The following is a 16981-nucleotide window of genomic DNA, read 5'->3' on the forward strand; positions in this document are numbered from 1 at the left end:
TTTTGTACAGGTTTCTTCTGTCCACAAACAAGGCTTTGGAATATATTAGAGATTAGGCATTTGAGCTAACTTTCGGTAACTGCTGACAAATCAGGAAACTGATTTTTAATTGGTTGTCTAATGTAATATCTTCACGTATTTTATTTTAATTTTTGTAACTTTGAATTGACCTTATATTAGATAACAAGGCATATTAGCATTATTATGATCTGAGGCTTCTATAACACATATCATAGTACGTAGTCTCAGTTATGATGAAATAAAATTAAACAGCAACTATTCAATATTATTTTTGATGATTTGTTTTCTTGTTCAAATTGTAAAAACCTCTATAGCTTCAGGGGGCTCAACCCCCTGCCTCGGTTAAATCAGAAACCTTCAAGGCAACCATATTCCATGATATGAAAACATGTCTATACACAATTTGGTACGAGTTGGTAAAGGTACGAGTTGGTAAAGGTGCGGGTTGACCTCTTTTACAACTTTGTCCACATATCAGAAGAAAACCTACATATGTATACACCTCATAAAACTTATACTTAATTATCTTTGATTTATAACAAATAGTCAAAATTTTCATTCTAGAGTTAAAGTGTTATTCTAATGATTTCTGAAAAGATATGTTGCACAATGATAGGAGGGGCAGGAAGCGTTCTGATCCGTGTTTGCATTGATCAGTTGATGGGCATATTAGCGGGAGATGTTCAGTTCATCTACATTGTAAGTCAAACCTGACCAATACTCAACGCTTCCGATGGGCGTAATAAATGTAGTTATTTCATAGATAAAACCATAAATATATAAATATATAAGCAAGCATAAAATATGATATTGATAGAAAAATAATAATATTAAAAGCTAAAAGGAGGAGGAGGGGGGGGGGGGGGGGGGTATGTTACCCATTTGCTTTTCATTTATCTGGCCTGAACAAATATGTGTTATAGTAGTCTCAGTTATAGTAGTCGCAGGGCTCTTGAATTTTTGAAGGATACCAAGGAGGGAGCCTTTATAGCTATCATTTCTGGTAAAGAGTTCCAATTGATGATTTAGTTCTTGAATAAACCTGATGACATGGTATATCCACAAGATCATTAAAGGGAAACTTCGTGATTTTTCACTTATCATCTTATTATGTTCATCATACCATAAAAAACATATTCACCAAGTTTTATTTTGATATGAAAACTTAGCAATAAAGAAGAAAATAGGGAATTATTATTTTTATTTCTTCAAACTTCCTGACTTATGTGACATAGTTTAAGTCTTTTTGCATGCCGGGAGTGAAACAAATCTCATTTAAGTCTTGTTCGTTAACCATATAAAAACGCGATTTAAAGCGCATTGACGACTCTGTGTGTAGCTATCAACCAACTAAAAACAAGTGATAGCCATACAACTTTCAAAATTAGATTGTAGGATTTATGTGTGGATTTTTGATATGAATTTAAGTAATAAAAGTAAATCATACAATAGAACATTTTCATGATTTTTTTTTACAAATACATTTTGTACTTTAAACAAACATATGAAACTGACATGATCGATAGTGTATTAAAAATGCATGTTTGTATTCTGACCTTTTTGCTTGAGTTCAGCAAACATTTTCTGCTGGTAACCTGGAAATACAAATGTGTATTTTTATGTGACACTTATTGAATGTTGATTGCGTGGTTAAACTCAAGGTAATCAAAAGATTAGTATTATAATGTCATTCTGATCTTTTGATCTTCAATCAGTGAATTCTAGCCGTCACGGTTCACCGTTTCAGGTGTGAACAACATTTCGTATGAATGATAAACGGGAGTGCATAAGCTCACCTTTAAATGAATTATGACTTCTGATTACTTTTGTAACACTGAAGTACTTAATTAATTTAATTGATTAGATTTATAAATAATAATAGCCTTCTAAACAGGAGTGTAAGAACTAAGAATTGTACTTTTTTATATTTAAACTAGAATCGGTAACCTTAAATATTTGAAACAGATCATTACCAATATCAATTATATAATTTAGTCCATCCAAAGCGATCTTTATTTACATATTCAGGAATTAATGTTCTCATCAAAATATTTTAAATATCACAACGCACTAATACTTCAGCTATTTGAAAAAAAAATGTTTAAATAATTGACAGGAAATTTAAGGATCTTCTTGGAATGGAATAGAAAAATAAAGAACAGCTATTCTTTTCAAGTGTGAAAAACATCAACAAAATTTATACATAATCGGGAATGTCCTTTTTAAAATAGTCTTCGTCTCACAACATATAATACTTTAGTTATATGACAAAAGATGTTTAAAAAAAAAAAGACAGAACAAATTTAATGTCATCTTTCTCTATTTTTAAGTGTAATTATAAGTCTGTTTTAACTGGCAAGACTGAGGAATACCCCATAAGCGGACAAGCAGTTTATTCTTTAAATTTCTGTTAATGAATATCAAGAAAGAAAATAAAATCCAGAAATTGATTTGAAACTTTGATACTTTATAGTTTTCCTGGAAAATTTTCACATCCCTTGGGGATAATTAGTGTACGTTCAGTTGCATATATATATTACATGCATGTCGGAACAATTTTGATGATGACGAATTTCTTCCTTTATTCAAGAACAATCTAATCGAAAATAAATCTGTGATTTTACTATGTCCATAACTTTGATGAACCAAAGCAAGTTATATATCGACCTGTATTTAAATCAAATTGGTTTCTTCTTCTTTTGGTATACAATAGTATATCGACATTCGATGATTACATACTGTTGGCATACATGGACTAGTCTATTTACAAAACTTTTACCCCAATTTACACAAAATGTATGTTTCTTTCTTGTGTTTACATGTACAGTATATATTTTAAATTGCGCTATAATTCCGTAACTTTATATCCAGGCGTATAAACTAATGGTCGACAAGTGCTAACTTTTTTTAAATCAATATTTCTGGTATGTTCCAATCTGTCCTTCACTATTGACGAGTTTAGTTTACAATTTCCCAAATTTACTCTTGGAAAAAATATGTAAATAGATTTTTATTTACTCAAATCTTTTTTTTATTTGGTATTATTGAGATTTTTATAAATAATATTCTTTACACCAGAAATTTTATTTATAAACAAGCGTATGAGTTTAGTAATGACTAGTATATCACTTTCGGACACGCAAGACAGAGATGTATATATTATACACCTGATAGTTAAAAATGGAAAGTTACAAGTTATCGGCCGTGTACACTCCTCAATACCCTCAGAAGTGAAACGATGCATGAACTTGCAAGTTCGACAGGAAATCGTTTGAATACCTGGACGTGTCACCTCACAATACCTTTTGGAGTAATACCTTTAGCCATGCTGTTGATCAGATGAGGGAAGGTCCGAATTTATTTAAATCACATAAAAGAATGTCATAATGAACAAATTAGATTTGCGAAAACAATTTCACGATACACTTATTTATGATGAACTTTGACTTTTTAACTAATTCCAATATAAACAGTTTAAAAATGACAGACCATGGTTATTTAATAAAATAATAACATTTTCCATATCAAGTTAGTTAGTCGAATAAAACAACCGTACGATTGACAAGATATTGACACGCAATTACGACTACATCAGGTTACTATAGTTTTGGTCCTTAGACATATTGTGGTCTTTAAGCGGAGGAGACGACAAAATGGCGGCATGCAGGGAATTGACACTCTACAATGTAACTTTAAAATCGATGGTGATCTCTTATCTAGCAGAATAAAACTTAATTAATATCTATGAATTTGAGCATTTTTATACAGAATGAACATAATATCAATTTTTGATTTTTTTTGCGAAGTTTCCCTTTAACCACTTTGAAGAGTAATCATGGCAATGTTAGCTGTAATTTTACCCTTCTGTTTTCCAATGATTCCCAGTCAAGCTCTTCCAACATGCTGCCCAACAATATATATAGTGATTTGTTGCATGTACATGTATCAATGGGTTGCATCGACGCTGGACCATTTCAACCTTTTTCATCTGCTCTATTTGGTATGGGTTCCATACTGGGTTCCATACTGTTGCAGTAGTCCAACTTGGATTTGACAATATTTTTTTCGCATTCCGCAAGTTTATAGAGATCTTCTTGTAGTATTTAAAAGTATCAGCAGGAAATGTTATTGTTCTGTTTACTATTCAATCATCTGCAAAGAGTCGGAATAGTAACTGTCCAAGTAGAGTATCTCGGGGAACTCCACTAACCAAAGGAACTTTCTCTGAAGTTTCTCCTTCAACAATGACTTGTTGGTTATATTTGGCTAGGAACAATTGAATCCACTTGTGTCAAGTTGTGTGTTTGTCCTGTAAATCCATAAAACAGGTTGGGAACAAACCCTCTATATGATGATTATACCTGTATAGCATGTATAGAGGGATAATCCTTCTTAAGAGGGATAAAAGTATCCCTTATTAGACATGTTAGAGGGATAAAATTATCCCTCGTTAGACATGTTAGAGGGGTATTTTTGTTTAGACTGAATTAAAAGCAAATTAGGGCAGAATTTGTAACCTGTAAAACTGTAATATGTTTAGCAGGTATTTATGTGGGACACGATCAAAGTCCTTTGCTTTTATTCATTAAAAAATGGGGATTTTCCAATTCTCAGACAATAACTCTAAATGCTTTCTGCCGTTTTCATGAAACTGTGGTGACCAGTTTATATCTATTTAGATAACTTCCCTTTAATTTTTCACGAGTTTCTGATATGACATTGAGAAGGTACATGTATTAAACTTTATTCTTTGAAAAATGTAAAGGCCTATCATGCGCTCATGGCACAGTTGTTATTTGTTTTGTATTATAAAAAGTGAAAAACTTACTTTTTGACTATAAGCATGATAAGTATGGGTAAAATCTACAGTCTCTTTCAGAGGCGGATTTAGGGGGGGGGGGGCAGGGGGCCTGGCCCCCCCCCCCCCTTTTTGGGAAAAATTTTGGTTGCTTATATAGGGAATCACTGAAGCGTGACTGGAGCGGGCCCCCTCTTAGGCCAGTCATTGGGCCCCCACTTATCAAAAATTCTGGATCCGCCAGTGTCTTTTGATGTAACAGTTGCTTAGTATATTGATGGATATATATATTCATGAACAATAATGATATTAATAGGACAGTAGATATTTACACAACACAAAGAAAATAAAAGGCCTAGGGGGTTACTGACTACTAAGTGAAAATTATCAACACTCTGCAAATCAGGTGTCGGATTGAGAAAACATTTGCAACAAAAAATTATTTTTTTATTTTCTGAAACAAAATACATTAAACATTTTTAAAATGCTTTTAAATCAGGAAATTAAAGCATGCTTGGGAGATCACTGCTTGAAAATAAGTTTTTTAAACAATTACATATGCTTCTAGATCATGTAGGTACCAGGATTAAAATTTTGTACGCTAGACTTGCATTTCGTTTGTAAACACAAGACTCATTGGTGAAGCTAAAATATAAGAGTTTCAGAGGCCAAAAAAAAAAAATACCTAGAGAGAGATCGAGACACACACCTTGTTTTATTAAATTAGTTTTTAATGAAAAACATTTGCTTACCTGGCCACCTCGGACATTATGTCAGATCTATATTATATATTATACATTATCTAAATGTTTTTTTCTAGGTTACAACCTCTAGTGTAAAGGACGTATTTATTTGACCATGGCTATGGTTGAAAGGTTTGATTTACTTTTTTCCCTTGGAAAATTCGACCAGTGCAATCGATTGATAGAAAAGAATACCACTAAGGGAGATAATCTCCAGAATCAATGGATAGTTTCCTGTAACATGATATCATCACAATTTATGTCAGTATGTAAAATTATAATATTACATGTACATTATTAATGTATATTTAGACAGCTAGTTTGAAATATTTTGTACCATTCTAGTACTTTAACATCATAGCACTTAAAATGTTACTAAATAATTTACCACTGATGGAGTACTCTTAGGGAGTCTCTCAAACTAACCTACTGTATATTACTATTTCCCTAGTTTTACAGCACTAGATTTATACTAAAAATTTGAATTGTGGTTTTGTACTTCAATTGACAATTGAAGTACAAAACTACAATTGAATTGTGTACTACTATAGTCTAGAGGTGAACAATATTTAGTTCTTCATTACTATACTCTGATTTTCCAACCCTCTTATTTGGGTCCGAATATGGCCCCTGTCCCAATGAGAAATACATGTTCTTTTTTTCCCAATTTTCAGCTCTAAAATTCCCAATTATGTAATCATTGTAAGATTTTGTTGGTGTCGTAATGTGGTATTTTGTTTAAAAATCTCTTGAAATTGTTCACGATTTATGCAATTATAGACTATTATCAACTTATTCCTTCTCAGAATGCAGAATTTTGCTCTTGATTTTTCAAAATTTTCTTGAAGACCAAGTTGCTCACGGCTGGTGCGAACTAATTTATTTTCTGCAAATCCAACATTTTACGAACTTTTATTCTCAATTGCATGGGCCCTGGGTCCCTTCCCTTAAACACTAGGAAAATCACTGTATACTCTAATCTGATAGTTAGTACTGGACTGGAATAAAATGGTTTTTATACATAAAACCATCATTAGTACTACACAAAGTACAAAACTGGTACCAAAAACTTGTAGTACAGAACAGAACTGTAAATTTGTGGTACTGAATAATTTATATCAATTTTGAATATATATAAGAAGATGTGATATAAGTCCCAATGAGACAGTTCTGTATCTAAGTCACAATTTGAAGTACATTTCAATACAGTAATATTTATTATTTAAGTAAATTTTAGTACCTGACAAAATATAATTGCATTTAAATTAAAATATTGACTTTTCAGACTTATGTAAAGGATAACAACATCAGTGATGCAAAAACCAAACCAAACCAACAGTACATTAAAGAACTACAAACTATAATCAGCCAGATCAGGAGTAAGTCTAAACTTTGACATTTACTAACATGTGTACATGTATATATCATACAGGTCTGTCACTTGACCCGTACTCTGCGGGTGTGACCCGAGATATTCACAATTCTGAGGGATCACCTGGAACACCCGCCGGGTCATTGAAATAACCCGGGATTTCCGAAAATGACCCGATTTCACCCATATTTCTTAGCTTTTAGATTGATTTGATAAGTAATATTCCTTTGAAATACCGGCAAATTCGTAATACTTCCATGAACAGGAAGTTCATCTAGCTATGTAAACAGTCAAATTAAGTGACCCATTAAGTACATGGCTTCACTTGACAGCTTTGGTGTCAAACACACTGTTAATTAACACCAATGACCTTAGGGACGACATCAAAAGTTCAATGAAGGATAAAAAATTTAATTCACATAGTTTTTTCACTGACCCTCCCACCCCCCTCTTAACTTAATTTGGGAAAAATTGATTGACCCATATGGATATATGTAAAAACCAATGTCGGATAACCAAATCTTGCAGCCATTCAACCCCCCACCCCCAAACTATTTGAATTAAGTTTTTTATCTAACATTGATCTTTTGATGTCGTCCCTTAGCTTTAGGTCGTAAATAAATTGCACCATTGAACAAACTGAACTAGATTTACTTCCCCTTATTTGTCACCATTCAAAATTATTCCTTATATTTACGTTTTATGGGTGAAAAAGATTAAATCATAAAAATATAAAATTCAAATACATATTGAAAAATAACTTTTCATTATTTTTATACCTTTATACAATTTTTTTTAAAAAGTTGAAAATTATTTTTTACATTTATACTTCCCTTAACTGTATTACTATATTTTATCATAGTCTAATTTCCTTGTTAAATGAAAAATAATATGGATAAAAGCTACATAGTCAATAGTCTCAAACATTTAAGAATTACATTAAATTCTAGTGTTTGATGATTGTAGTATTTTTTCTCAAAAAGTAAAGCACATAAGACTGAGATACACAAATTTATAAAAATCTTTAAAAGTGCAATGAAATAATATTTAAGGAGGCTCGAGGGTATAAAAATTTCAGAAAAAATTAAACATTTGTTTTTCACTACAAATTTTATTTATTACCTTTTGTAGTTGTTACTTTATCATATGGTACAAAAATCATTCAAAACAATCAATTAGTCATGTTCGTGTTGGCCCCAGATGACATTTAAAATGTATACATCATTGAAAAAGTTCCAAATTATCTCCCTTTGGTGGAAAAATGCCTTTTTTTGGCTTTAAAATTGAAATATCTTTTTTAACTCATCGGTGACATATATTTTTTAATATAATTTCCATATAAGCTGTACTTAAACTTAATTATTGTAAAATTTGAGCCATTTCTGTAATAAATTTCTTTTTTTATTTCGATATTACCTATATTTCTCCTATTACTTCAACCACCTTTACAAAAATGTATGCTTCTTTCGAAGGCAGATTGTGAGAGCAAATGAACGGTGACCCCACTTTTTTATTTTATTTTTCTATTAACTATAAGATAAAGTTCATTTATAGAAAAATATAGAGAAATCCTATATAAATGATTTAGACCCGTGAACCCCCTTAATAAGATTTAAAATGACTTAACAAAGTGAACATGCATTGATGTTTTGGTATCTTTGATATATACATTATAAGAAAATGTACCATAAATACTGAAATTCAGCTCGAAAAAGTTCGAACGCGTTATGACCTGAGATTTGATTCTTCAATGCAGGTCATGACCTGCATTTCCATCGTCACAGGTTGACAGGTATGTCATATCAGGGCTTCCAAAACGGTCATATATTCCAGTCATTTGTATAATGTCAGGTAAAAGTCCGGCTGGGCAAAGCATGAAACGGTCATATACTTTTTAGTTTTCAAGGCTTTTTCGGTCATTTTTACGTAATTCACGATCTTTTTGACTCAACCTTTTGCCTTTAACATCAACACATTTCCAGTCATAAATGTGACAGGATGATTAATTACTATCAAAACAACACCTACTTCAATACTTTCTAATTTTAATCAAGGCTTATTAGTAGTTGGACAGCTTAAATCTACCTGTTCAGGTGACAGGTGAACTATGTTCAGTACCGGACATCGTATAGATTGATCGGTTTATTCACAATTATTTTCTTACATTTCAGCGGTTTGAATCTAATTGATTTAGTCCAAAACATTAAAATTATTAGAAATTAGTTTTATCAACATCATTTGATGAAAAATTTAAAAAGGTTTTAAATAAAAAAATCGTCAGAACAATGTCGTATGAACTAGAACACGTGTGCGCATGTGCACAGGTGGGAAATTTAATAATGCATCTTACATTTCTTTAAAAATGCTAAAATGATCATTGATACCTGTATCTAACGTTCAATTCAAGTATTTTGTTGAAGAAATAAAGTGGAAAGAGCTTCTTCTCTCAGTCGTGCTTTGTAAACATACACGGATTTTACGTATCCGTTTATGGTCCATGTTTTACCATTGTCAAGTCAACATCCGGTTGAAAACGAAAGTAGTTTTTGACAATGTCAATTTGCACAAATAAAAAGTTTAAGGCAGATAGGAGCACACTTTGAATGATGCACTGCCAATTTAACAGTAACATCCGAATATCAAATTCATATCGTATCAAAGTAAAGTTTAAAATCATTTTTTTTTTCTAATGTAATGTAAATCATTGGAATGGCCATCTGATTACCATAATTGCCTTTTGTGACTTAGTCTTAAAGGATTAAAAATCGGGATCAGATATAAAATGTCCGGCTGGCTCAAATATTTTTTGGAAGCCCTGTGTCATATTATGATTTTTTTACATGTTCAAGCATGTGTGTGTATTTGTTTATTTGGTCAAAGCTACCTTTGAATTTATCTTTTTTGTCCTTCTCTTAGACTGATACAAAATGAAACAAAAATAAAGAACTCTTTTTCTTTTCTACATACATATTTTACATCAAAGAGGAACACACAAACAAATTTTTTTATAAATATGTACTAATTACAAAATTTGATCCCTGTTTTCAGATAAATACTACCACTCTACCAGTACAGTACGGGTAGGGACTTATTTTTATGGATGTCTTAATCCGTCTAGTCGGATATGAATAATCCGACATTTTTATGGTAGGTAGTATGGTCATTAATCAACAGATCCAGGTGTTAATGGTCCTTTCATCTTAATCCGTGTTGCTAGAATTACGGTTCACTGATTTCAGAATCAGGTTACCTGTAATTTTAACCTCTCAGTCACTTTATTGATTATATTAGTTCTACATCGTATTTGACATAAAACATTTTTACAGGTGAAGTACTGGAGAAAACTTTGTTTTAATAAAAATAGCCTATTTTTGATAATTATGGTTTTTATATTTCAACTGCTATATATTTTCTTTGTTCCTAAAATTTTTTTAATTTTTTGTTCCTTTTCGTTATTTTTTTTTTTTGTATCTTTTTCTTATTTGTTTGCATAAATTTTTTAAACATATATATTTTTACATGTATTCTATTTCTTGAAGCTTACGGTTATTTTTGTTTTACTGATTTATTTTCCACGTAAATCCATTGATTAGCAGAATGCTGTCTCAAGTGCTGCTGCATACGTTTTAGTTTGACGCGGTCACATGCAAAATATTTCTATAATTTGTATTTAATATTCAGTCTGTGTTGGGTCAGTTCCCAGATAAAAATAATTACAGTGAGCAATACTTGTATATTATTAGTAGCTTGATGATTCTTTGTAGTTTTTACTTTTTACTGTAAACAAATATTGTCCGAAAGTTGGAGATGTATAACTAAAATAGAACGCAAATAATAACACTAGAAGAAAATATTGATTCTTCCCGGGCATGAGTTTATTTTAAGATTTCCGTGTTTGTTCATTATGCTAAATTAATATAATTGATCTGCATTTGGGGGTAGGGGGTAAAAGGGGTCCGAATCTCGAAATCCCGGGCTTAAAAACACGAAGTCCCAAGGTCCTGAATTTAAATAAATTTAAATCCCGACATAGCGAAAAAAGAATTCCCAGATCCCGAATGGGTTAATCCCGAAATCCCGAACTTAATTGCATAATATTAATTTACGCACAATCCATGTAAAAAGGAAACTTGTATGTTATATTTTTTATAGCAATCTAAAAGAAAAAAATTGCCGTGAAAAGACAATTCCATGATACACATATCAGTGATGAACAGCGTGTGCACGTGGTTGAACTTTAACTTGACTCCACTCACAATAATATTGAATGCTAATAAAAGATATTAAAGATCGATTTTGTCCACTGCACGAGATTTTTATATGGCGGGAAATGTCGTAACAGTAAACACAGGTGACCTTAATACTGAACGACCGTGGAAAATCCATTCATGATTAAATTTGATGTGGAATGATTGACAGTATTGTGCTTTAGTTTTGAGGCTCTTGATCGATTTACCAGAAAAGAAATTTAATCGATTTACATACATGTATAATCAAAACAAAATTTAGTCTTCTTTAACTATTTTTTGTTTTATTTTTATCAGTCATTTCCCGGATTCCCATTTAAATAATCTATTTGGAGACCTCCTTTAAACTTCAGAAATAATACAACATCGATTTAAAAAATCACACTGACTGCGCAAGCTTTAGAATGACTAGAAGTACGACGAAAAAGTAAAGACAGCTGATCACGACTAGTACGACTAGCCTTCAACCCCATTGGGGTATAAATGTGCATTTATTTAATAAATTTAAATCCCGACATCGCGAAAAAAGAATTCCCAGATCCCGAATGGGTTAATCCCGAGACATATGAGGTTAAACTTTGATTTTCGTGTATCGATTTGATACAATTTGTAAAATATATTTATAACACCGGCGATTTTCATAAAAAATTTCAGACATGAAAATAGAAAGTCTCGAGTGTCAACAATTTAAAAAAAAATATAAAAAATAGGAATCGAAATATGATCTCGGCGTTATAAATGTTGTATTAAAAGAAACCAATTGTTTGACTTTCAAAGAGATTAACGGGAAATATGTCAAAATAGAAAGCACGAGTGATCTTTCTGACCAAAATGTTTCACTTGCGAGAAAGGATTGACAGGTGTGAATAGATGTAGAGGCTCAGATGGGAAAGTTGTATCAAAAGGAAAATAACTTAATTTACAATGCCTATACATATTTTATAAATACGATATGTTGGCCTTATACTTAAAATTGAGTTTCTAATAATAACATATAAAGGAACAGGACGTTAAAAGGGGGAAATAATATAACCATCAACGAAAACTCGTATAATTTACGGGATTGAAGTCTCAACAATTTGATTTAAACTTCTATTGAAAACAGTCTTGGTTGTTATTAGGCTTATTATTTTGAATTAGATGAAATATTTACGGTTTACAAATACAAATACAAAATAGTTTTTGGCACAAAACTATTGAAATAATTGACAACACAATATATTGTTAAAAATCGTCTTTATTTCGTTTTCAAATTATAAAAAAAATAAAATTATATTTAATTTTAATTTAAATTCTTATATTTAATTTTAATTCTTATATTTAATTTCAATTTTAATTCTTATATTTAATTTCAATTTTAATTCTCTCTCTTTTTTACATTTATCTATCCTCCATAAATACTAATATATCTGTACAGGTAAAATTTAATTCTAATCAAGCTGGTACAGATTGATTTACGACCTTCCACTTGGCTATTGCACAGCAGGTGTTTATTACACTAGGACAACTGTCCGACCAGTCTGACATCTAGACGGATTAAGACATCCATAAAAATAAGTCCCTACCCGTACTGTACTTTGTTACATGTTTTTTTTATTTATCCCTACAGGTGCACCATTGAACATGGCACAGTTACAGCTTGAGTTATCTGCCCTTTATAATCTGTATTTTATAAGAATACATACAGAGAATGTAGGTTGTCTGTATGATCACCAATTTCTACAAATTATCAAAGAAACATTGATACGTGGTATGTAATATTGTAAATGTATGATCAATAAGCCTCAATTTAGGGCTATTCCATTCATATTCTCTTGGAGGGTAGACAGGAACTTACAAACTCTCATAAAACTAAGTTTAACATACTTATTTGTCTTTTTGCCATGATAATGTTAGCTTAATCATGTTAATTTCAAATTATGAGTTTTTATTGATATATATTTTGCCTGCCTCTTTCAATTATCTACTCTATGTAGTATGTACAGCATAAAATTGAGAATGGAAATGGGAAATGTGTCAAAGAGACAACAACACGACCAATGAGTAGAAAACAGCTGAAGGCCACCAATTTTTTCAACACAGTGAGAAAAATCCTGCATAAGGAGGGGGCAGGCTTCAATTGACACCCCAAAAAATATGCACTAGTTTAATGAAAATGGATGTCAAAATAAACTCCAAAACATTTAATTGAACTTGAATTAAAAATCATACAAGACTTAACAAAGACATAGCTACTGAGACATTTTTAAAACATATCATTTATTACCAATGCCAAAATCAGAAAACATTTTGATATGATACTTTCTTAGAATTATACTATAAAGTAGTGTATTAATAGTCTTAAATGCATTGAATTTCTTTTTGTTCTAGTTATTGGACAACAGGACTGGAGACATTGTAGTTTACATCAAGATACAACAGAGTTACTGTTCCTGGCTTTACAGCAAATACATGACGGTATGGAAGAGATATTTCCTTATTAGGTATCTGTTTTTATGTAGACTAGGATGTCGATAGATATATGAAGATGTGGTATGAGTGCCAATTAGACAACTCTCCATCCAAGTCACAATTTTATTGGTAAAAGTAAACCATTCTTTAAGCCTTCAACATGGAGTCTTGGCTCACACTGAACGGCAAGCTATAAAGGGCCCTAAAAATGACTAGTGTAAAACTATTCAAACAGGAAAACTAAGTCAGTTATATGAAAAAACAATGAAACACATCAACAAACGACAACTACTGAACATCAGCTATTTCAAATAGCACCGTGTTCTCATAAATTTCATATAACACCCAGTTAAACCAAAATATTTGAAATAACATGTTATTCAATGTAGTAGAGTTTCACGGGATAACATAATATAGGTATAAGACAACATTTTCAGATGCATCATCCCGCATCATATTCAAAGACTAAAGCATCACATTATGATGCAAAAAGAAATTTTGAAGGAAATTAAAAAAAAAAAAAAAAAAGCAGACCAAAGGGGAATAACTCAAAATAAATTGACACCAAAAAACATTGCAAGTCACTTTAAAAAAATATTTATAAATATTGTCAAGGTAAATTTTGATTGTACTAGTTATCAGTTATTGAATTAAGATTTTAAAAAATAACTTTAAAGATATATATATATAATTTTAACTATTGTTCATATCATTGTGAATATCTTTAAAGATGACTGTGATGACTGAATTTGTAATAATTTTAAAAGTTTCAAAATTTCTTTGTCATATTAAAAAAACTGAAATGCAAAAAAAGACTTAATTCATTATAACATTGTTTAAGTTATTTTGTATAATTTTTATCAGCTAGTTGTTAAAGGTAAGTTTTCTACTATTTTTTACCCTGAATTAAATAACTTAGATGAGTAATATGGCTTGTTTCGAAGCTGAGACATGTATACATGTTTTGCCACTTTGAATAGGAACATGGAATTTTTTTTCATGATATTAGGACATTCAAAGTGTTGTCTTAATCAGAACTCTTAAAAATTGTGAAGGATATTTATGGTATTTGGTATGCTTGTTACCCACCATCAGATGGCCTGTTGAAATGCTGTGTTTTTCAATGGTAAAAATCCATACAAATCATTTTGTAAGATTCACTAAAATTGCACAGATTTCAAATTGTCTACCTTTAAGTATATATGTTGTAGAATGTCACATGATTTTTTTTCTATTTATAGACAGAATTTTGTCACCATTATTAAGTCTGTCTTGTTTATGGACAGTGGTAAACTGTAGACATGGTAGACAGACCAAGACAGACAGCGTGATGCAGTTAGTTGATAAATGTTTGACTCTTCATGGTTTAAAGGTATTTTAAAATGAGTTGTTATAATTAATATTCAGAATTTTACAAAATACAAAATAATGTAAGGCCAACTCAAATTGATAAGTAGATTTTCATCCAGATTTTTGAAAAAAAATGGGGTGGGTTGGAGAATTTTATTGTTTTATTTTTATTTCATATGAAACTCTCTTGCGACGTTTTCTTCATAGTTGCAAGTGTAATGATAAGCTTATATCATGTATAAGGAATCGTACATATTTTTTTTTAAATTCTTAAATATCTCTGATGACAACCACTGTTCTACATGTAATTGACGCTTTAGAAACCTATGCTTAGTAAACAGCAAAAACGTTTAGAAATGGTCTCTTCAGTTGGACTACCTACACCAAATTAATTTTATTTCTAAGCTGTGATGTTTTGTTGTTCCCATAAAATTAAGCAAATATGCATTGGTATTCAACTCAAGAATTATGAGTACAGAATAAAATGAAAACTCAAACAGTGTTGACAATTAAAGAATGGCATGTTTGGGTTGGTGCTTTTTAATTTCTTATGCAAGAGGCAAATATAATTAAAATGTAAAACATGAACTTAACAAAATAGAAGAAACTGTTTAATGACTCTCAGTGTTCTCCCCAGGCCGTATAAGCGTCGTGGTACGCGACGCTATATTTTCTTCTCGCGACGCTATAATAATTTCCAAGACGCTATAATTATTTTCAGGATGTTATTTTTTTCGTTTCTATATGGCAAAGCCATGTCCTAAATTTTGAACTTTCATCTAATTACCGCTTATGATCATAAAAATTATATCGCCTTTAATCCCTTCAAGTCGGACAATAGACAATTAAGAGGGATTAAATAGGTGTTTATTGCCCTTTGGGGGATAACTGTTTGGATAGGAATACTCTAAGCTGTCACTTGTGACATGATTAATACCACGTGGTCTGCAAAATATTACAGTAGTATTACTTTCTTTCTCTTCCTATCACTTTTTGTAAATCAAGAGTGAAAATTTTGATTATGAGCTAAATAAATTTTGGTCTTTCTTTAGAAAGTGATCATTATTGGCTTTAGTTTATGTTTCATCCATTTAATAAATTAAAAACGCCATATTCATTCCAAATCTCTTGTCAAACATTGTTTATTTTTGTATTTTTCATTGCTTTCGGCAGCCATTTAATGTTTTAGTGTAAACTAATGATCTAAACCGGACCAGATATGACAAAAATCCGTATTTTACAATAATAACTACATTTGCACAAATGGCACAGTAAACAGAAAACATTGATACCTAAAGAGAAAACTAAGAATTAACAGACTATTTGTCAGATAACTTTGTTAAGAATATATATCATTTTGATAGAAAGAAACAACTTGGACTGATTCATTGAATACCATGAACCAATATATTTCATAGACATGATAAAGAATTTTTTTTTAACTGGGTAGGTAGGGTAACTGGAACCACACATATATTTTTATTTGGCCCAAGAGGAAAAATAATTCTGGAACTATAAATGAATATAGAAAACATAAACTGAAAATACTGTTTATCATGGTTTATAGTTTAATTGTATTCTCAGTCATGAATTCAACAATATTGACACATAGAATAAGGTTGAATAGAATATTTTATTCACCAAATAAGGACCTATAGCATACAAACAAAATAATACATTTTGTAATAAACAATAACGCATATATCATAATGGAAATAGAGCATTGCAACGACGCGACAAATTACATTTTTGTGCCAAATGTGATGCTATCCAAAATTTCTGGGGAGAACACTGAAGTCTCTTTTTGGGGGTATTGGGACAGAGGGTGTTTGCTGTTTGTCAACAAAAAAAGATAGCTTTGGGTGAATTTAAGTGCATATTTGCCGACTTGTCATAAATCTAACAAGATCGTGCTTGTGTCAATTTCTTTAATCAAGTCATGTTTCTGGACCCTTTGTTCTAAAACTTATCTAATTTTTTATACAAATGATTTTGCATT

The 16981-nt window shown here is 31.0% G+C and overlaps 1 protein-coding gene across 3 annotated transcripts in view; it reads left to right on the top strand.

Annotated features, from left to right (window-relative positions):
• The first annotated feature begins 602 nt into the window (after positions 1-602).
• LOC139491825 (uncharacterized) overlaps positions 603-16981 on the top strand; it is a 57281-nt gene continuing 40902 nt past the window's right edge. Inside the window, exons 1-6 of one of the 3 annotated variants that reach the window (XM_071279698.1) lie at positions 603-720; positions 5640-5827; positions 6848-6941; positions 12791-12931; positions 13552-13638; positions 14874-15004. In XM_071279698.1, the coding sequence (XP_071135799.1) occupies positions 5678-5827; positions 6848-6941; positions 12791-12931; positions 13552-13638; positions 14874-15004 (603 nt within the window). In that variant the 5' untranslated portion in view covers positions 603-720; positions 5640-5677. Of the gene's footprint in view, positions 770-5639; positions 5828-6847; positions 6942-12790; positions 12932-13551; positions 13639-14873; positions 15005-16981 lie in introns of all 3 variants that reach the window. The other 2 variants (XM_071279697.1, XM_071279699.1) reach the window with 2 other exon arrangements.

This window comes from Mytilus edulis, chromosome 10, assembly GCF_963676685.1.
Source record: "Mytilus edulis chromosome 10, xbMytEdul2.2, whole genome shotgun sequence".
In the NCBI taxonomy this organism is placed as follows: domain Eukaryota; kingdom Metazoa; phylum Mollusca; class Bivalvia; order Mytilida; family Mytilidae; genus Mytilus; species Mytilus edulis.